Below are 22,253 nucleotides of genomic sequence, written 5' to 3'. Positions count from 1 at the left end.
CAAACCAAACTGCAGGGCGCAGAAGGAAAGAAATGCCATATGGTTTTTGGAAGGCGGGTTTTACTCGGCTGTTTTTTTTTACACCATGTCCCATTTGAAGCCCCCCTGATGCACCCCTAGAGTAGAAACTCCAAAAAAGTGACCCCATTTTAGAAACTATGGGATAGGGTGGCAGTATTGTTGGTACTAGTTTAGGGTACATATAATTTTTGGTTGCTCTATATTACACTTTTTGTGAGGCAAGGTAACAAGAAATAGCTGTTTTGGCACAGTTTCTATTTTTTGTTATTTACAACATTCGTCTGACAGGTTATATCATGTGATATTTTTATAGACCAGGTTTTCACGGGCGCTGCGATGCCTAATTTATATACTTATTTTTTTTATTTATGCAAGTTTTACACAATGATTTCATTTTTGAAGCAAAAAAATCATTTTCAATTATTGGGCGATTAACTTGGGTAGGGTATGATTTTTGCGGGATGAGATGACAGTTTTATTGGCACTATTTTGGGGTGCGTGTGACTTTTTGATCGCTTGCTATTACACTTTTTGTGATGTAAGGTGACAAAAAATTGTTTATTTAGCACAGTTTTTATTTTTTACGGTGTTCATCTCAGGGGTTAGGTCATGTGATTTTTATTTTTATAGAGCCGGTCGATACGGACGCGGCGATACCTAATATGTATACTTTTTTATTTATTTATGTAAGTTTTACACAATAACAGCTTTTTTAAAACAAAAAAAAAAATGTTTGTCTCCATATTCTGAATCAGTTTTTTTTATTTTTTGGGCGATTGTCTCAGGTAGGGGCTCATTTTTTGCGGGATGACGTGACTGTTAGGTTGGTACTATTTTGGTGGGTAAACGCCTTTTTGATCGCTTGCTGTTGTACTTTTTGTGATGTAAGGTGACAAAAAAGGTTTATTTAGCACAGTTTTTATTTTTTACGGTGTTCATCTGAGGGGTTAGGTCATGTGATATGTTTTTATAGAGCCAGTCGATAAGGACACGGCGATACCTAATATGTATACTTCATCTCCCCCCCCATTTACCAATTTTTTTTACTTTATTTGGGGAAAATGACGTTTTTGTTTATTTTTGCTTGAAACTTTAGATTTTTTGGGGGGAAAACTTTATTTTTTCACTTTATTTTTTGCCCCACTTTGGGACTTGAACTTTTGGGATTTTAATCCCCTTTACAATGCATTCCAATACTTCTGTATTGGAATGCATTGGCTGTATGAGTAATACAGTGTGTATTAAGCCTCATGCACACAACGGTGTTTTTTCACTCTCAGTGATTTGGCTTCAGTGGTCCGTGTCTGATTTTGCTTCAGTTGTGTTTCCTTGTGTCTTCCTTTTTTTTTGTCTGACAGGGGGAAAAGGAAGGTTAAAGAAAAGTGTAATTTTATTGCACCAAGGTCTTGTAGAAAAAAGCGGAAACTGATGACATACTAGTTGTGCATCCTTTTTTTTTTACGGACCCATTGACTTGAATGGGTCAGTCCTCCGTTTTCCACTGACAAGAATAGGACAGGTTATATTTTTTTTGACGGACTGGAATCACGGACGCGGAGAAAAAACTGAGCACTATCAGTTTTTTTTCACAGCTCCATAGAAATGAATGGGACCTCCGCTAAACTGTGAAAAATGACGGAACGGATGCGGATGCACACAACGGTCGTGTGCATGAGGCCTTACTCATACAGCTTCCGGCCTGTGAGATCCAGGGGGCTGGATCTCACAGGCTTGTCACCGGAAGGCAGCGCTGATGCCTAAGGAAGGCATCGCACTGCCTTCCATGCCATCGGGTCCCCCCTACAGCCGCATGGGGACCCGATGGCACGCCCGATCAAGTCCATGTGTTAAGAAAAATATAATACAGACTGAAAAATGAGATAATCATTTGCACTCCAGAGATGCATAGCTCCATAACTTTCTGTTTTTATGGTTCCTACTTATCTCTAACGATCTTGCCCACCTGGCTGACTGCTGTCATGTATTGGAAGGTCTCTCTGTGAAGGGACACCCGGGTTCTTGCATACCAATAGTAGTATTTCATGGTGGTTATCAGATACAGTGTTCCCCTGTCAATTTTACTATTAGTAGATGGAACATAAGCTCAGGATATTTCTCCTCTTGTGGACATTCCAGGGGACACTTCCTATCTGACCAAGTCAGTTATTTTAAATTACCTCTGTCCAAGAGCCTCCCGTGTAGTGACAATAACAGGCAATGTCATACAGTTTAATTGGGAGTCGCTTCCTATTGACGAACCTAAGACTTTCATGGACAGTGGTGGTCGGACAATCCCATAGAGCAAGTGGAGAGCACTACCCTGATACATAGACACTACCCTGACAATTTAAAACTATCAGTGGTGCGGGCTGCTCTGTCTAATTATTCCCATTCGTGTTTCGCTGGGGGAACCAGCGTCTTCAGGGGATAATGCAGGTACCTGAATCCCCTGAAGACGCTGGTTCACCCAGCGAAACATGTCAGGATGCGGAGTGTATGAGCGTTAGATTTTTAGACCGTGGCAGTGAGGGAGCTCCTTATTAGCAGCGACTGCATGTGTACATATAGGCGATAAGGAACTTTAGCCATTAGTAATAACAAGTTAGAAACAACGGCTGGACGTATCTTTTAGACTGCTTATTCTCCCCAGTGGTAGATGCTGGAACAGAAGAAGAGACAGCCTCTGAGTATACATCCTGTGTGACCACCTCCATGTTCCCATCAATGACATCTGACTGGGGTTGGGTTTGTACTGGATCACTATGCAATAAGTCCTGAGGAGGCTCGGACCCTGTTGGCACTGACCCCGATAATAACGCATCCTCCTCCAGGTCATCTCACCCTGCTAGGAAGTCATTGTTGGGAAAGTCTTTGCAGATGTTATGCCAGGCGTCAGGACAGTCCCTGTAGGGATGGCCAATCTTACCACAAAAATTACATCTAATGACCTGGCAGTTGGCACTGACATGACCAACCTCTCCCCACAGGTAGCAGTTCACCATGGTGCACACACTCGCCAAGCACTTTCTAGGCTGACCCACAAAGAAACGCGCACCCTTCTCCCGCCACTGCAGAAAAAGTTGGGCAGATGTTGGGTTATATTTTGGTGCTGATGAAGCTTCACAAAGACCCTCCACCCACCAGTCCAGATACCGTCTTCATCCCTGGTCTTAGTGAGTTCTGACATAAGGTCACAATTTTTCCTCAGCCAAACTACAATGTCCTGGTGGGGAACCAACTTATTCCAGAAGATGATGGTGACATTAATGGTATCTGGCTTAGAGATGGGGATAAAATTAAACTTATTCCAACCCTCCTCTTCTCTGAACCTGGCGAAGCAAACCCAGAAGCGGTCCAAGTCAGACATGATCTTGAAGCTGATGTCATAGCCCTGTCTGTCCAGGAGGTTTATCATGGCCAGGATGTTGGATGGCAGGAAGCCCATTTGCTTACATAGCAGCTCTGATGAAGTACCTCCTATTGGGCAGTTCTTCCTTGTAGGGTTGTTGCGGGTATCGAAATTTCGATACCCAATCGATACTTTTGTCCCGGTATCGATATGATACCGGGATTTCCGTTTTTCCGATACTGGGCTGCGCTTCTGCGCAGTCTAGTATCTCTGAACATAAGCACGCTGCTATCGGCGCGCTCATGTTCTCTCAGCAGCACGGGGAGAAGGAAGCTGTCCTCCCTCCCCCCTGTGCTGCTGCCACTAATGAGAAGAGAGGGGCGAAAGAGGGGCGGGCACACTGCGCCACCAATGAAGAGAGGGGCGGGCGCACTGCACCACCAATGGTAGGACTATTCCCACACAGAGGCGCCCAGCGATGTCTCAGCACTCCCCATTATTCCTGGGCGCCGCTCCGTTCGCCTGCTGTGCCCCATTACTGTCTCCTCTCCTGCTCCACATGCTGATTACTATCGGAGCGATGTGGAGGAGACATCAGCTTCACTAGTGGGCGTTCCTTCTCCTTGAGCTGCGATTGGACAGCGCTACAGCCAGGGAGAAGGAACGCCCACTAGTGAAGCTGATGTCTCCTCCTAACCGTACCATGGTCCTGCTCATTGCATTTTTGGCGTCACGAACAGGATAGAGCTATGTGCCAACAGAACCGGATCCAATTGTGTGCTTAACTGGATCAAATTGCATGTTTCACAGTACTGCAAGATCTGAAGATTGTGTAAAAACCCTGAAAATTTACTTTATTGCTTTGTTGCTGTGCCAGAAAGCACCATGCGGTGACCATGAGTACTCAAAGGGTTAATTCGCCATATTCGCAAAATGGCGCCGCCTCTCAATGCTTGTCGGAAGCGGGAAAAGACAAAAACGCCCTCTCAAGAGCGCGGAAATGCCCCCTAGAAGCGGGAAAACTAAAGACTGCCCACCACAAACTTTACATTGTGAGCCAAGGGAGTGCAGACTCCTCCCTCTGGGCTCCACCCTTACCTCCTGCACTCTTCATGACAGAGGAAGCAGAGAAGATGGCGCTCCCTCTACCAAAATGGGACCAGATGGCAATACAAGGAGAACTCGTCTACAAGCCTGCTGTGCCTGAGATCCGGGTTTCCCAGCTCGTTAGGAGATGGCCCCTGTGCATTTAAAGAGTCTCCAGAGCCAGCACCTGCTACAGGCAAGGACGAGTCAGCCACCGCTAACTTGCCTGAGAAGGCCACTGCTACTGAATCAGTCCCCGCAGAAGAAGACGTGACTCCAGTCTAGTCCTCGGAGGCTGTGGATCCCTCCGCTTCCATTGCTGTCAGCGATGAAGGCGAGCCGTCACGCAAGATGGCTGCCGACGCTGAACCTGCTCCCGCAGAGGACGCCGCTGACGTAGCTGCTCAGGCTTTGGATCAGCCTGCACCACAGACGGCACCTGAAGCTCCAGATGACCACCAGGAGGCACCGGAACCGGCCGCGACAACAGGTAGGAGCAGACGCGCTCCCTGAGGCCCAGACCCGGTCCGTACCTGCCCCTGCACCGCTCCCTGTGGGTCCCGATACCCCAAGCAGGCCTAGGCCTGCTCCGCTAAGGACACCTACTGGTACGGCGGAGGCGGACGGATCTTCCACTCCGCCGCCCAGAACCAATACCGCCAGAGTGGGACGCTTGAACCTGGAGGTCCCCATGGTGATCCCTGAACTCCCTGCTGCCTCAACTCTATCGGTGGCGCAAATAAATAACTTAGTAATGACTTTCAGTCCCAGAGTACAGGGGCACGTCTTACCCAAAGAGGTCCGTAAGGTGTCCCTCATCATGCCGGTTGGCACGGCGGAGGCAGCCAAAGCTCCCACTAAGCTTCCCAGAGAGAGCACTCCTTCCCTGCTGTCGTCATGACTGGCAATACCTTTGTCAGAGCCACTATTTCCAGGAGTTCCCGATGTACAGCAGCACACCGCAGCTTTGACCAGCCTCACTACCCAGACAGTACCAGAAACTGCCACAAGAGGTCAGTGTAGCTCCATCACAGCAGCCAGCCTAAGCTACAAGATGCAGGAGCGCCCTCTTGTGTTCCTCAACAGTTCCTGCAGTGATGAAGAGATCACCTGGCAGGATAACCTTTAATGGAAAGCCCACAGGTGGAGTAAATGACAGGACTTTCTAAAAAGAGAGCAGAAGAACGGAAAAAGATAGAGTATGTTTAGTGATGAAGCCTCCAAGTCTTCTTCTCAGTAACCTGCTGAAGACAGCACACCTGATATGACCCTATCAGAACCCGCACCAAATCCAGAGATCTTTGCTATGAAAGACCAAGGGTCTATCCTTTATTGCTGTCCTGAGAACCTGTCGCCTACAGATTTTCCAGAGAAAGGTGATCCTGCAATTCCAAGTTCTGCCACAGAAAGCCACCAGGAGATTGAAGATGAAGTTTCTGCTGGAGTTACAGCTGCCAAGAGCACCCAGTTTAAAGAACAACTTTTGCCTCCTCAAATATGGGATCCAGGAGGATGTTTTCCAGACCTTCATGTGAGGAAAACTACCCACTGTAACAATTACCCACTACCTTGTATGGATTACAATTAACTTTACTATTCCTATGGATTACAATTAACTCTATTGTTGCCCATTGGATTACAAGTGACTTTTGTTTATTTCCTGTGGATTACAAGTGATTTATGGACTTTTTGCTCCTGTCCACAGTCAAGCATTTAAGTAAAAGGACTTAAAGGATAACTGTCAAACTTAGACCCTAATTTAAATTTTCATATATGTAGTTACTAATAACATGATATTCCAGAATCAGTTACTATTAGACTGACTTACCCCATATTTAATAAGATTCAGCCCTTAGCAACCAGTCTGCATAAGACTGCAATCTAACTATTCAGTTAAGATGGCCGCCACTGCCCTCACCCTGAGGCTAATCCCACCTGCCCTCACTAGCCAGTAACAATAGCCCCCCAAAAGTGTCAGTAACCAGAGCCCTCCCCCTAAAGGGTTAATCTCCTGCAGCACAAAGGGGTCCTCTTACCACATGTTGCTGTCATTTATACACTGAGCAGACGGCAGATCTCCCTTCCCTGGTCTGCGCTGCTTCAGCTCTGCATCCTCCAGCTCTGCTGAGTGAGGGAGCGTCTGCCAAGCGCAGGGACAGGGAGAAGTGCACACAGCCCAGGCACTGTTATCAGCTGCTGGGGAGGACCTGACTCTAATCATTTACCTACAGTCCCTGGCTGTCAGTAATGTGACCTTGCAGGCTGCCTGCTTCTGCGTCCTCCGTCCTTCAACACATAGACGGACCTGCCTAGCAACCTGATTTTAAGCAGAGGTAAAAGTAGGAAGTACGGGGAACTAAACTGTGGAATTAAGGGGTAATTGAATACACAGTGAAAAGTTGAAATATGACCACCAAGGAGATATTAATCACCACAATCCAATACTCAGAAAAAAAAAAATGACAGTTATACTTTAAGTCATATTTGAGCGTATTATTGCAGTGATATTTGCATAATGTTTTTGCACTAATTTCATTTCAAGTTTACAGGTTATGCAATGTTTAAGATAACATGCCCATTGTGTGTATTCTCTCCTAGGTGCCGAAATGTGAATTTATGCACTATTTGTGATGTTTGCACTTAACTTAAAATGTAGCAACTTACTAAGTATGCCTTAACTTGACAGCTCTTATTCTTTCTTTCCTTTATACGGACTGCCTTCATATGGACGCTTAAAACTAATGGCCTACACCCGGTGATATATACCCATAGGTACCCAGGGTAGGACCAAGTGGTAAGTCCTTGTAAGAGGCAGCCCTGATCATCCAGCAACATTTCCAACACATATATATATAGCAGACTGTCATGTTTCCCTCCAGCCACCAGAGGCCACTGTGGCTGAGTAGGACAGTGAGAGGAGTTGTTTCCAGAGGACAAGGAGTTAAGTGTTTTTCCCGGGCTGAGCAGAGAGCCTGGGCTGAAGGTGTCTGAGTACACAGGAAGAAGGACGCTGTGCACTGAGAGGGAGATCCACAGGGAAGATTAGAGTGATTGCTCCCTGCCTGCTGACACAGTATCTGGGACATTAGAGTGTGTTTGCTCTCTGACTGAGCTGATGTGTCCTGGTGTAGAAGAGAGACTGCTGTAGTGTGAGGCACTTACCAGAGGAACTGTGAGTGAATTCCAGGCCCTGCCTGATTACACGTCCAGAGCTGCTGATTATCTCTAACCAGAGTTACAGAGACTACAAAGAGAGGCCAGAGCTGAGCCACGCTGAAGCAAGCAAGCAACCAGATCGGGACCCAGACTGTACCTGCCTGCATGTGCCGGACACCGAACTGTGAGTGCACTGATGCTAACCTGAGCTAGGACATAGTGGAATAGGATTTAGTTTAGTGCACCGTAGAGGTGCACCCCGGGTAGCGGGGACAGATAGGACTACCTAGAAGAGAGTAGCCTGCTATTGTCTGTACTTGTGTTTGTGATTCATTTGTGTTCTTTATGCAAACTTCCATTATCTTTATTGTGAATTCCCAAGCTGTTCATATTGTAAATCTGCTTCTCTGGCAGTTAGAGTTCTCTTTTAATAAAGCCGGTTTCTACTTCAGCCTCCTTGTCTGCTGCACTGTACTTGAGTCCTGCTCTACGGTCTCTTCCTCTGCTGACCGTTACAAGTGGCGCTGCGAGCAGGGTACAGTCACAGAGATGGAGGCGGCTGAAGGCAATATGCATGATGTTAATGTGAGTACCTCAGGCAATGGTGGAACCCTTGCAAGGGCCCTTCCTATTGGCACGTTGTTCAACTTGCTACCCAAATTTGATGGCCAGAACATGACACTGTCAGACTGGGTGACAAGGTTACAGAGTGCCGTTAGGATTTACAATGTCAGCCCAGAACTACAAGTAGAAATTGCTTTGGCCGCTCTCGAGGGTGAGGCCCGAAGAAATGTTCTCCTACAACCAGAAGCCACGCGCAATACATTGCAAGAGATGGTGAGATTCCTGGAAGAAATATATGGGGAAACAGCCAGTGCAGGGCACCTCCGGGCAAAGTTTTTTTACCGGATTCAACGGGAAGACGAAGGTGTCTCTCAGTACGCTACAGCCCTACAGGAAGTGTTGGCCGAGGTACAAAAAAAAGAGGCAGATGGGGTTACTGGCATGGGACCCATAGACCGGATACTGCGGGAACAATTTATTCTGGGGCTCTACAGCAATCCCCTGAAACAGGCTCTGCGGGAACGAGTCAGAGTAGACCCTACCCTAACCTTTCGACAAATTTTGGCAGAGGCCGTGACGCGAAACAAAGAAGACGGCTATGCTTCTGGAGTGATACGGACCCAGACCGTTACACCCCCCGGGGTTACGAGAAATGAGGAAGCCCTGGTCAGAGTGGTACAAGACTTGCAGAGCTCCCTGAGTGCCATGCACGAAAAGTTGACACACCTGGAGAAACGGATAGAGTCGCGCCATACTACTGAGGCTGCCTATCCAGCCCGACAACAAACCTATCAGGCGACCCCGTGGGTTCCTACACCCGAATGCCCTTATGCTAGTTTACCATACCATCAAGCCCCTCATTACCCTTCAGTGGGGCCATCCAGCCAAGCTCTGAGGGCACCTCCCACTCGCAGGCAAAAAGTGGGCCGTCAAGGGGCACAGTGTTGGCGGTGTGGAGATCTAGGACATTTCGCCAGAGAGTGTCGGAATAATCCAGCTGGACGCCAAGAGCCGCCGTTAAACTACCGACCCCTGCAGTAGTGGGGCGTACTGCAGGGGAGGTGGAGAGCCAAGTTACCCAGCAAAGCTCCGAACACCTGGTCGCAGGGTGCCCCACTATACGAGCTGAGTTCGAAGGTGTTCCTGTCGACTGCTTAGTGGATACTGGGTCTCAGGTGACAACTATGCCCGAGTCATTCTTCTACCGTTACTTTCAAGCGCTGGCCAAGCCAGAACGAGAGACACTGGTCCGGGTTACAGCGGCTAACCAACAGCAGATTCCTGTCACAGGGGTCGTGTGGATGAATGTACGGCTATGTGGACAGGAAGTGGGGCGGAAAGGTATCTTGTTGGTCCCCGAAACGTTCAAAGAAGATGTGCCGGTGATAATGGGCATGAATATCCTGCGAGAATTGGATCAGATCATGTTCACCAAACGGGGGCCGGGTTACTGGAAACAAGCCACCCCGCATAAACCTACCCAGAAAGAATTTCAACGGCTAATCCGTTTTTGTGGAACACAGAAAAGTGTACCAGCACACCAGGCGGTGGGAACGATCCGAGCGCCAGGAAAGGCTACCTTCACCCTTCCCCCTGGTCGGGAGACCGTGCTGACGTTACCCGTGGGAACTTTCCGTAATCTTGAAGGCATGGAGGTGTTCGTTGAACCAACAGGCCTAGGAGAGCTGGGTCAGGACGTCCTGGTGGCCCGGACACTGGGAGTGGTCCAGAATGGACGAGTACCCATAAGAGCTGTGAATGTGGGATATCTAGAAGTTCCCTTGACGCCAGGGGTGGAACTGGCTCGTGTGTACCTACATCAGGGAGAAATCCTGAGTCAGAGAGAAGTGACTCTAGCTCCGGTAGGGGATGCTGGTTGGACCCTGGCAGTTACTGCCAGTGCAGAAGAGGCGCCGACCCCAGAAAGGAATGGGGGAACCATCTTGGGTCAAATGGAGATAGATGTTAAGGCTCTCAGTTTAGACCAACAGCGAGCAGTCGAAACCATGCTGTGGGAGAATCAGGCTGCGTTTGCCCGCCACGCCGATGACTTTGGCTGCACGAATGCTATCACACATGATATACCGACAGGGGACACTCCACCAATTCGGGAGAGATATCGACAGATTCCGCCCAAGTTGTACCAGGAAGTGAAGACGCTATTGAAACAGATGATAGATTCCGGAGTGGTGCGGGGAAGCCAGAGCCCTTGGGTAGCCCCAGTGGTGCTTGTCAAGAAGAAGGACGGCACTATTCGATTTTGTGTGGATTACCGGCGGTTGAATGCTTGCACTGCGCGAGACTCATATCCTCTGCCACGCATCGAGGAGTCTCTGACGGCTCTAGGACGAGCCAAATACTTCTCCACCCTGGATCTAGCAAGTGGGTACTGGCAAGTACCAGTGGCTGAGCAGGACAAGGCAAAGACAGCATTCATACTCCCCATGGGGTTATTTGAATTCAACAGGATGCCATTCGGACTGACTAATGCCCCTGGAACCTTCCAGCGGCTGATGGAGAGATGCCTGGGAGACCTGAATTTTGAAGCCACTCTGATATACCTAGACGATATCATCGTATACTCTGCTACTTTTCAAGAACACTTGAATCGGCTAGGGCAGGTACTCGAGCGACTGCGATCCCATGGCCTGAAGGTAAAGCCAAAGAAGTGTCATCTCTTCAAGAGGGAGATCGAGTACCTGGGCCATAGGGTGTCCCAAGACGGAGTGCTACCGTCCCAAGACAAAGTGGCTGCAATACGACAATGGCTAGTGCCGAGAACACTGCGTGAGTTGAAGGCCTTCCTGGGACTGACTGGGTACTACCGGCGGTTCATCAAAGACTACGCAAAAATAGCGGGCCCTCTGAATGAGTTGTTGAGAGGAACGGCTGGGCAACCCAAGGGCCAAAGTATCCCCTGGGGACAGAAACAGGAAGAGGCCTTCCAGGCCCTGAAAGAAGCCCTGACATCGGCCCCCATCTTGGCTTATGCCGATTTTGATAAACCATTCATCTTAGCTACTGATGGCAGCCTCTACGGACTTGGGGCAGTCCTGTCGCAGGTACAGGATGGACATGAGAGAGTGATCGCTTATGCCAGTAGATCCTTGCGAGATACGGAGCGAAACCCCCATAACTACAGTTCCTTCCGGCTGGAACTCCTTGCCCTGGTGTGGGCTATGACGGAGAAATTTGCAGGATATCTGACAGGAGCTAAGATCTTCGTACGGACGGATAACAATCCCCTGGCCCATCTGGGTACGGCCAAGTTGGGAGCCCTGGAGCAACGCTGGGCGGCTCGCCTCGCAAAGTATGACTTCTCAATTCGCTACCGCTCCGCTACAGAGAACACTAATGCTGATGGTCTCTCGAGGGTTACTTTTGAAACTCCAGTAGGGGATATGGATGAACAAAAGGAAGAAGATGAAACTCCTGACTTCCGCAAGTTCGCTCCCCCAACAGTCGCGGCCCAGACAAGTGGGGAGGCCCGTAAGCTACCCAAAGCATTGGGGAGAACTAATGAAGAATGGGGCAGATTGCAAGATGAAGACATTGGACTGCAGCAAATGAAAAGCTGGGTAACCCAGTGCAGGAAACCCAACAAAAAAGAAAGGACTGATCTGGATGCCGAGATGAAGTCCGTTCTACATCAATGGGACAGACTGGAAGTGGATGGAGCTGTTTTGTTCCGCAAGTGGCAACAGCCTGCCGACCTAGAGGCGAGGTGGCAGGTAGTGATACCCAGAAGAATGGCACGGGAGATAGCCAAAGAGGCTCATGAGTTTGGAGCTCACTTCGGGCCAGTCAAGACATACCAGTGGCTGCAGCGTTATGTGTATTGTCCGCGACTGGAGGCCACAGTTGAAGAAGTTTGCCGACAGTGTCGAGTGTGTGAACTCACGAAGAGTACAGAACAGAGAGCACCTCTACAGTCCATCCAGACCACAGAACCGCTGGAAGTGTTGATGATAGACTATCTTCTTGTGGGACAATCGTCAAGAGGTCTACAGTATTGCCTGGTCATGATCGACCACTTCTCCAAGTTTGCAGTAGTCACCCCAACTCGGGACCAGGCGGCCGAGTCCGCTGCACGAGCCATTTGTCAAGACTTCATTCGGGTCTATGGGTGTCCAAAGCGGATCCATTCAGATCAAGGGGCGTGCTTTCAAGGAAAAGTGATGGAAGAGCTACATTGACTGTACGGCATTGAAAAATCCAGGACAACTCCTTATCATCCCCAAGGAAACGGAGCCTGTGAGCGCTTTAACCGCACATTGCTGCAAATGCTGAGGACACTAGAGGAAGACAAGAGCGCACACTGGCCTGACTACCTGCCAGAATTAGTCTGGGCTTACAATAATCATGTCCACACCACCACCGGTTACACCCCATACATGTTACTGTTCGGTAGGGCTGGTCGAGAGATCGTGGAATTAAACCTAGAACAGCCAGAAGACCTAATAGAGCGATCAACCACCTCATGGGTGAAAGAACACGTCGGCGTCTCCAGACCATTCGCCGGTTGGCAGGTCAGCGGTTACAGGAGAGAGCTCATACAGACCGTCCTCTAGTTCAGGAGGTTCCATTGGTACGAGAGAAACGTCCCAGAGGCAAGTTGAGTGAGCGTTGGGAAGTACAGCTGTATAAAGTGATCAAGAGAGTGTACCCTAATGGTCCGGTCTACGAAGTGCAGGTTGAGAATGAGGAATTTGCTTCACGGACTCTACATAGGAATATGTTACGGCCATGCCGGTCCAAAGATCCCGCACCTGTTCAGAGGACACCTCCTCCTGCCCCATACTCAGAACTTGTTATCTCTGATGGAGATTATGGTGAAGACTGGTGGACTGCTCCCAACACTGAAGAAGCCTCCCAGGTTACAGGTGATGAAGGCACTGTCACAGAACCATTGCCAGCCCGTAATGGAGAGGGGCCCTCGGACACACCCGAACCTCCTATTGTGGTGGGTGAATCCAGACTGGCAGTTCCTAGTGGAGAGAGTCAGGTCGTAACAGATAGCCAGGACCTCCGGAGATCCAGTAGGCTTACTGCAGGGGTTCCACCAAACAGGTACGCTGCTGATGAGTTCATTTGGTCCACCTGTATGTATTGTGGACAATGTTGTACTGCTGTATAAAAAGTTACATTAACCATTATTTCTATGGACTATATAACAAGGCCGAGGACGGCCACCTTTAAGTGGGGAGGCATGTAAGAGGCAGCCCTGATCATCCAGCAACATTTCCAACACATATATATATAGCAGACTGTCATGTTTCCCTCCAGCCACCAGAGGCCACTGTGGCTGAGTAGGACAGTGAGAGGAGTTGTTTCCAGAGGACAAGGAGTTAAGTGTTTTTCCCGGGCTGAGCAGAGAGCCTGGGCTGAAGGTGTCTGAGTACACAGGAAGAAGGACGCTGTGCACTGAGAGGGAGATCCACAGGGAAGATTAGAGTGATTGCTCCCTGCCTGCTGACACAGTATCTGGGACATTAGAGTGTGTTTGCTCTCTGACTGAGCTGATGTGTCCTGGTGTAGAAGAGAGACTGCTGTAGTGTGAGGCACTTACCAGAGGAACTGTGAGTGAATTCCAGGCCCTGCCTGATTACACGTCCAGAGCTGCTGATTATCTCTAACCAGAGTTACAGAGACTACAAAGAGAGGCCAGAGCTGAGCCACGCTGAAGCAAGCAAGCAACCAGATCGGGACCCAGACTGTACCTGCCTGCATGTGCGGACACCGAACTGTGAGTGCACTGATGCTAACCTGAGCTAGGACATAGTGGAATAGGATTTAGTTTAGTGCACCGTAGAGGTGCACCCCGGGTAGCGGGGACAGATAGGACTACCTAGAAGAGAGTAGCCTGCTATTGTCTGTACTTGTGTTTGTGATTCATTTGTGTTCTTTATGCAAATTTCCATTATCTTTATTGTGAATTCCCAAGCTGTTCATATTGTAAATCTGCTTCTCCGGCAGTTAGAGTTCTCTTTTAATAAAGCCGGTTTCTACTTCAGCCTCCTTGTCTGCTGCACTGTACTTGAGTCCTGCTCTACGGTCTCTTCCTCTGCTGACCGTTACATCCTGGCAGGTCGATTAACTACACGGGTAACCCCGCTGCTTCGGGAATCGTTAGAAGTCCTTCTCGCTTGTTTAATGTTCAGAATTGCTCCCATCCTGAGGTGTCTTATTTCCAGGAGAGCGATGGGATTGTAATACCCTCCTCCTGTGACATTGCCAGAAGTGTCTGGAAACGCTAAATATCTCCCTTTTGAGCCTTTGCCTAAGAAGCCTCAAACCTTAGAGCCATATTTTAGCTACCCCATAGTGATCGTGCTTTAAGCCAAATTTCTCAGGCTTTGGTGCAGGAAAGAGAATACAGGAAAAAGCCACCCTTTCATTTGCGGGCATTCCATTATACAATGGCGGGACTACAGAGTAAAGACACCCCCATGCTTTCTTTGGTGTTTGATGGCCAAAATAACACTTCAAAGTCAGTCAGTAATGTTTGCTTAGTGCAGTATTAGGTTCACTGGTTATACCAAGAGAAGGAAACTTTGTGTTGGACACCTTACTCTAGCGGGCAGGAACCTGGGGATAGCCGTTCTATGTTTGTCTCTGTATGTCTTTATATGTAATTCATGCAGCACTTAGTATTTTATTTGGGTACCGCAGAGCTGGTTCCTCTTCCCTCCTAAACATAAGCTGAGGGCGGCTTAAAGGGAACCTGTCACCTGGATTTGGGGTATAGAGCTGAGGGCATGGGTTGCTATATGTCCGCTAGCACATCCGCAATACCCAGTCCCCATAGCTCTGCGTGCTTTCATTGTGTTAAAAAACAGATTTGATACATATGCAAATTAACCTGAGATGATTCCTGTCCCTGACTCATCTTAGGGACAGGACTCTTCTCAGATTAATTTGCATATGTATCAAATCGTTTTTTTTACACAATAAAAGCACACAGAGCTATGGGGACTGGGTATTGCGGATGTGCTAGCGGCCATCTAGCAATCCATGTCCTCAGCTCTTTGCACAAAATCCCAGTGACAGGTTCCCTTTAACTTAAAGTAAGGGGGAATGTAACATCCCAGAGTTATGTTACTAAACTCTTTTACCCCGCTACAACCTGTTAAGTGTATTTGTACTGTCATCTTGTGTACTTTAACATCACATCCTCAATAATGTGCATTTTCTAAGCCTGTAACATGTAATTGCTGTAATTTCCATGTACACCAGCAGGTGGCAGCAATGTTAGCAGGGCCTTAGTGACAGTTTAGTGCTTCTAAACTGGAATAGTTTATTCCAGTTTAGCTCCCCCCTCTTTGAGGAGGTGTGGAATGTTAGGGGAAGGCTGTGCTGGTAGGAGCTCCCAGAAATAGGGATCCCAAAACCAGGATCTTGTCTCGGTTGAGACCAAAAGTCACCATTCCCAGTCTGAGCCTTACAGCCTTAGCTGGTGACAAGCAAGCAGCCATCTCCAGAACTCCAGGACGAACCATTCCCTGTGAGCATAACTGTGAGTACCATCCAGAGACCAGGAGAAGCCAAATTCTTCCTCAGCTAGTCAGTCCCATACACAGCAGAAGATAGACAGAGCAGAAGACAGATTCCTGCTATATTCTCCAGGCACATGATAGATGCAAAAGAGATATTGATCCCTGCCATACATTGCCAATACCTGCTAGGACCCAAGACTATCGCTGTAACGCATATGGATTAATGCTGCCTCCAGTAAAGACAAGTTGACTTATATTTCAAGTCTGGATCTCATTCATTACTACCAAGTTCCTCAATTACGCCTACTAGCAACACACTCATTTATTGCAAGTGAGCCAGGATCCAGGAGTCCAGCCGTACCCAGGTAGGAGACACCATTGACACCATTACTACTACCACACAGAGACATTACACCACTCTGGCATTCCTAACCTGGTACGTGAGTTGCAACACCTTAAATGGCCCTGAGACTGTACCCTGCGCACGCTGCAATTGGCGTCACAAACAAAAACGATTACCTATACCCATATCCGGACCCACTGCACCACGGTCCTGCTCATTGCACATCTCCTGCTCATTGCACATCTCCACCATATCCGGACCGTACCACGGTCCTGCTCATTGCACATCTCCTTTACGGTGTCAGCGAGCTGTATGGCCAGGGAGCTCAGCTTGTGATCATGCAGCTCCTGGTGGTCAGGGTTTGCTGCCTTCAGCTTATACATGCAGGTTCTCTTCCTTCAGAGTCTCCATTCTCTTTACCAGTGCAGGGATCTCATCAGCCAGGCAGAGCTCAGGTGCGCGCTCTCCCCCTCTAGCAGACTGTCTATGGCTGGGTATTACAGGCTGCGGACTCACAGGATGGCTTCCTACAGGTAAAGGTTTTGCTCCGCTTGTTTCTAGCCCAAGAAGACCAAACTTGTGGCTTTGGACATGCGGCTGCCGTCATTTTGGTGGGTTCACAGTCTCCAGATTGGGGACCGGCTCCTAGGTTTTTTCCAGTGGCTGCACCTTGTAACCTTCCTGCTTTTACACCTTTGGTCTCCTCCACATTTTTTGCTGCTGCTGCTCCCAGATCTTGTACGGTCAGATGGCATAAGGATATTTGGTTTGAGGTTTTGCTGTATGGTCTGTCTCTCCAAAGAAGTTCTTCTCTGTCTGCATGGGGAAGGTGAGGGCTGCACACCTGCAGGCTGCAATGGAGTCTGCTTCACCTCCTGCAAACTCTGTTGGCCTCTTGCTTATGAATATTCCTGCATTGTGGTTTTGCAGTCACCTTTTCCTTTTAGGACGCTGCACATTCACACTGGTAGGTGGATTCATCACACTCTTACTTACTGCTGCTTCTTTCTTCTCTATTACTTTCTTCTCATCCTGGCTTCTTGCTGCACTGGGACTGCTGACACCATGACTGCTGAGACTCTGCTCATTCATCTTCTTCAGAATCAGAAGGACTTTGGGATTTTCATACACAGACTGAGATGTCTGGGAATTTTTTTTCCAGAATAGGCCTTGGAGCCTGGGCCTTGCCTGAGAAGCCTCCCTGTCCAGGGAGGCCCTGCTCTGGGCTTGCTCCAGACATGAGGAGAGCTACTGACACACAACCTCTCAGCTAGGAGGCAGTATTATAGTAGTTATATTCTTGTACATAGGAGCAGTATTATAGCAGTTATATTCTTATACATAGGAGTAGTATTATAGTAGTTATATTCTTGTACATAGGAGGCAATATTATAGTAGTTATATTCCTGTACATAGGAGCAGTATTATAGTAGTTATATTCTTGTACATAGGAGGCAGTATTATAGTAGTTATATTCTTGTACATAGGAGGCAGTATTATAGTAGTTATATTCTTGTACATAGGAGTAGTATTATAGTAGTTATATTCTTGTACATAGGAGCGGTATTATAGTAGTCATATTCTTGTACATAGGAGGCAGTATTATAGTAGTTATAGTCTTGTACATAGGAGGCAGTATTATAGTAGTTATATTCTTTTACATAGGAGCAGTATTATAGTAGTTATATTCTTTTACATAGGAGTAGTATTATAGTAGTTATATTCTTGTATATAGGAGCAGTATTATAGTAGTTATATTCTTGTACATAGGAGGCAGTATTATAGTAGTTATATTCTTGTACATAGGAGGCAGTATTATAGTAGTTATATTCTTGTACATAGGAGGCAGTATTATAGTAGTTATATTCTTTTACATAGGAGCAGTATTATAGTAGTTATATTCTTGTACATAGGAGTAGTATTATAGTAGTTATATTCTTGTACATAGGAGGCAGTATTATAGTAGTTATATTCTTGTACACAGGAGGCAGTATTATAGTAGTTATATTCTTGTACATAGGAGGCAGTATTATAGTAGTTATATTCTTGTACACAGGAGGCAGTATTATAGTAGTTATATTCTTGTACATAGGAGTAGTATTATAGCAGTTATATTCTTGTACATAGGAGCGGTATTATAGTAGTTATATTCTTGTACATAGGAGGCAGTATTATAGCAGTTATATTCTTGTACATAGGAGCAGTATTATAGTAGTTACATTCTTGTACATAGGAGCAGTATTATAGTAGTTATATTCTTGTACATAGGAGGCAGTATTATAGTAGTTATATTCTTGTACATAGGAGCAGTATTATAGTAGTTATATTCTTCTACATAGGATTATTATAGTAGTTAAATTCTTGTACATAGGAAGATTATTATAGTACATAGTTATATTCTTGTACATAGAAGGCGGTATTATAGTAGTTATATTCTTGTACATAGGAGGCAGTATTATAGTAGTTGTATTCTTGTACATAGGAGGCAGTATTATAGTAGTTGTATTCTTGTACATAGGAGGCAGTATTATAGTAGTTATATTCTTGTACATAGGAGCAGTATTATAGTAGTTACATTCTTGTACATAGGAGGCAGTATTATAGTAGTTATATTCTTGTACATAGGAGGCAGTATTATAGTAGTTATATTCTTGTACATAGGAGAAGTATTATAGTAGTTATATTCTTGTACATAGGAGGCAGTATTATAGTAGTTATATTCTTGCACATAGGAGGCAGTATTATAGTAGTTATATTCTTGTACATAAGAGCAGTATTATAGTAGTTATATTCTTGTACATAGGAGGCAGTATTATAGTAGTTATATTCTTGTACATAGCAGCAGTATTATAGCAATTATATTCTTGTACATAGCAGCAGTATTATAGTAGTTATATTCTTGTACATAGGAAGCATTATTATAGGTAGGGGGCCATTTTAGGGTCTTACAGAGACAGTAATTGGATTGCGAAGATTGTGCCTTTCTTTTCAAAAAAAAAAAAACTATTGGAAAGCTTCTACAATTACTAAGTGTATAATAAGCTTATTATCCAGTGTCGCTGTCAGCGTATATAAGGTTCTACTACTGTCATTGGAGCACTTCTGATTTGGGTCAAAAGTATTCATACCAGAAGCCATTCTTTAGACGGATTCCTTAGAATTGGACCTTTAAACTAATTTTCAAGAAATTTGCTGATCTCTAGTTATTACAATTGTGCCATTAACCATTCTACAACTAGAGGGCCAGATGGAGACCAGTCCTTGATGGCAGCCCCATAAATAACTATATTGTGTGTATTTTTCATATAGGGCTAATCTGGTCCCAGTTTATTCCTTTGGAGAGAACAAGGCTTATAAGCAAATTTTGTTTGAAGAAGGTTCTTGGAGCCTATGGCTACAGAGAAAATTCCAGAAACACGTTGGAATTGCTCCATGTTTGTTCTATGGTTGTGGGTTCTTCTCCACAGACAGCTGGGGCTTTGTGCCCTATCCCATTCCCATCACTACTGTGGGTGAGTCATACGTATCTATATGCAACATCTAATATATTGTGTTAAGCTGTCAGATATGGATGTCGCTGGCCTCAGTTTGGGACCGTTTGATTGCTTAGAGTGGATAAATATGGAAGCCTATTGATTTCAATGTAGCAAAGGGTCAACAATTCTACAGTATCGGAGGCCAATTGGTGTAAGAATGGGCCATGCTACATATTTACATGCTGTGCCCTGGGACAACATTTGGGATGGTTCACAATCACACTTTATATCTAGCTGGTGTAAAGCTATCTACTGACCACCAACAAGGCTTGTTCCCCACTCATAGGCTTCCACCTAGCCCAGCTGCTGACATTTATGGAATCATTTTTAAGTTGGAATGTCCTCTGGCTGTCTACTGTCCACCAATTGGCACTCAAGAAGTAGATCATGAAGACTGTTTGGGGCCGTCTCCAATGTCGACCCTCGAGTCAGTCTGCAATTCTCCAACCTTGATGAAGGGTATAATTTTTTTTTTTATTATTTCCCCTCCAGTTGGAGAACCCATTGCAGTCCCTAAAATTGAGCAGCCGACTCAGAAGGACGTGGACCTCTACCACGGCATGTACCTGACCTCTCTTCAGAAGCTCTTTGACAAGTACAAGACAGAGTTTGGATTGTCTGAGTCTGATGTGTTGGAAATCATATGAAGCTGCTTCTGACTACGACCAAACCATGTTCTCTTTTCATTTATTGAATTTTTTTGTAGAAGTTGATGTAACTATATGATTGTCGCTTCTAGAAGGTACTGGACACTTTAAATTGCTAAAAGGTGAACTTTGAGGTCAGGCAATCAGCCGGTGTCCGTGAAGCAGACGACTGAATGTGAAAATAAATAACCCCCCCCCCCCCCCCCAATATATTAAACTCCTGATTATATGTTGAATGTAGGTCAAAAACACATTGTGGATACAGCCTTAGTGACATTTCGTTGTGTTTTTCTTGGCTACATCATTGTGTACCAGAGTTTTAAAATGAATTCTAATAAAACTGAATTTTAACACATTACTTCTAGAAGCTTCCTCTTCCTGAGCATTGAATTCATTACATTTTCCGGGGTTAAGCATACGTCCTCATGCAGAATCAATGAAGTCACACCTTTAATGACCTAAAGGCTACGGCTACCTTTGGGGAAATTTTTGTTTTTTATTGTATTCTACATATGGGCTAAAAAATATTCTTCTTTTTTGGTCTTTATTATACTTTTTCAAAAAATTTTCTTCTCCAGCTTTTAGTTTTGCTGCGTCTGCGGACTGTTGCCTCTGACTTGTTCTGTAGCCCTTCTCTACAGTAAAATTATGATCAAGATGATAAGAATATGGTTTAAAGGGCTTCTGTCACCCCACTAAACAGTTTTTTTTTTTTTGTTTTGTTTACTTATAATCCCTATATTGCGATTTATGCATACATAATCTAATTAATCATTTTGGTTCAGTAGATTGTGTTAAAAACATGCTTTTAAAATATGCAAATTACCTGTCTACCAGCAAGTAGGGCGGCTACTTGCTGGTAGCAAGGTAATTTGCATATTTTAAAAGCACGTTTTTAACACAATCTACTGAACCAAAATAATTAATTAGATTATGTATGCATAAATCGCAGTATAAGGATTATAATAAAACAAATAAACAGTTTAGTGGGGTGACAGAAGCCCTTTAAAGAGTGTTTATGAGCTGTTGGGGAAGTAGAGACAAGGGCCACAGGTCGGCTCTCTGATGGATTCACTGGAAAGAAGATAAAAAAGAAATTACATTTCTCAGGGGTTGATACCTGAAATTATGAAGACACAATTGCAAGCGTTCAAGGCTACTTGTGCCTCTTCATCACACATCAGAGAGAAGAAGTCCAGATACCAGCATAAAATGTCAATCAGCTGCTTCTAAGGCCACCAGGATATTGTCATGCATGGACTCACGGGGCAGGGATGTAATACTACCACTTTACAAAGCGCTGGTGCAGCCTCATCTGGAATATGCAGTTCAGTTCTGGGCACCAGTCCATGGAAAGGACGCACTGCAGCTGGAAAAAGTACAGAGGAGAGCGACTAAACTGATAAGGGGCATGGAGTTATGAAGAAAAATTCTAATAATTAAAATTATTTAGTCTTGAGAAGAGACGTCTAAGGGGGACATGATTAACCTATCTCTTTTTTATCTAATATATATACAGTGGGGGAAATAATTATTTGACCCCTCACTGATTTTGTAAGTTTGTCCAATGACAAAGAAATGAAAAGTCTCAGAACAGTATCATTTCAATGGTAGGTTTATTGTAACAGTGGCAGATAGCACATCAAAAGGAAAATCGAAAAAATAACTTTAAATAAAAGATAGCAACTGATTTGCATTTCATTGAGTGAAATAAGTATTTGAACCCCTACCAACCATTAAGAGTTCTGGCTCCCACAGAGTGGTTAGACACTTCTACTCAATTAGTCACCCTCATTAAGGACACCTGTCTTAACTAGTCACCTGTATAAAAGACACCTGTCCACAGAATCAATCAATCAAGCAGACTCCAAACTCTCCAACATGCGAAAGACCAAAGAGCTGTCCAAGGATGTCAGAGACAAAATTGTAGACCTGCACAAGGCTGGAATGGGCTACAAAACCATTAGCAAGAAGCTGGGAGAGAAGGTGACAACTGTTGGTGCGATTGTTCGAAAATGGAAGGAGCACAAAATGACCATCAATCGACCTCGCTCT

General features: G+C 45.8%; 1 protein-coding gene across 1 annotated transcript in view; it reads left to right on the top strand.

Moving 5' to 3' along the window:
• Positions 1-20,342, top strand: part of LOC122931919 (diacylglycerol O-acyltransferase 2-like) — a 66,343-nt gene extending 46,001 nt beyond the window's left edge. Inside the window, exons 7-8 of the mRNA XM_044286001.1 lie at positions 19,325-19,527; positions 20,044-20,342. Of these exons, the coding sequence (XP_044141936.1) occupies positions 19,325-19,527; positions 20,044-20,198 (358 nt within the window). The 3' untranslated portion in view covers positions 20,199-20,342. The remainder of the gene's footprint in view (positions 1-19,324; positions 19,528-20,043) is intronic.
• The last annotated feature ends 1,911 nt before the right edge of the window (positions 20,343-22,253 follow it).

Source organism: Bufo gargarizans, chromosome 3 (genome assembly GCF_014858855.1).
Source record: "Bufo gargarizans isolate SCDJY-AF-19 chromosome 3, ASM1485885v1, whole genome shotgun sequence".
Taxonomy (NCBI): Eukaryota; Metazoa; Chordata; class Amphibia; order Anura; family Bufonidae; genus Bufo; species Bufo gargarizans.
Note: the sequence above shows the minus strand (reverse complement) of the source record. Positions and strands in the feature narration are given on the sequence as shown.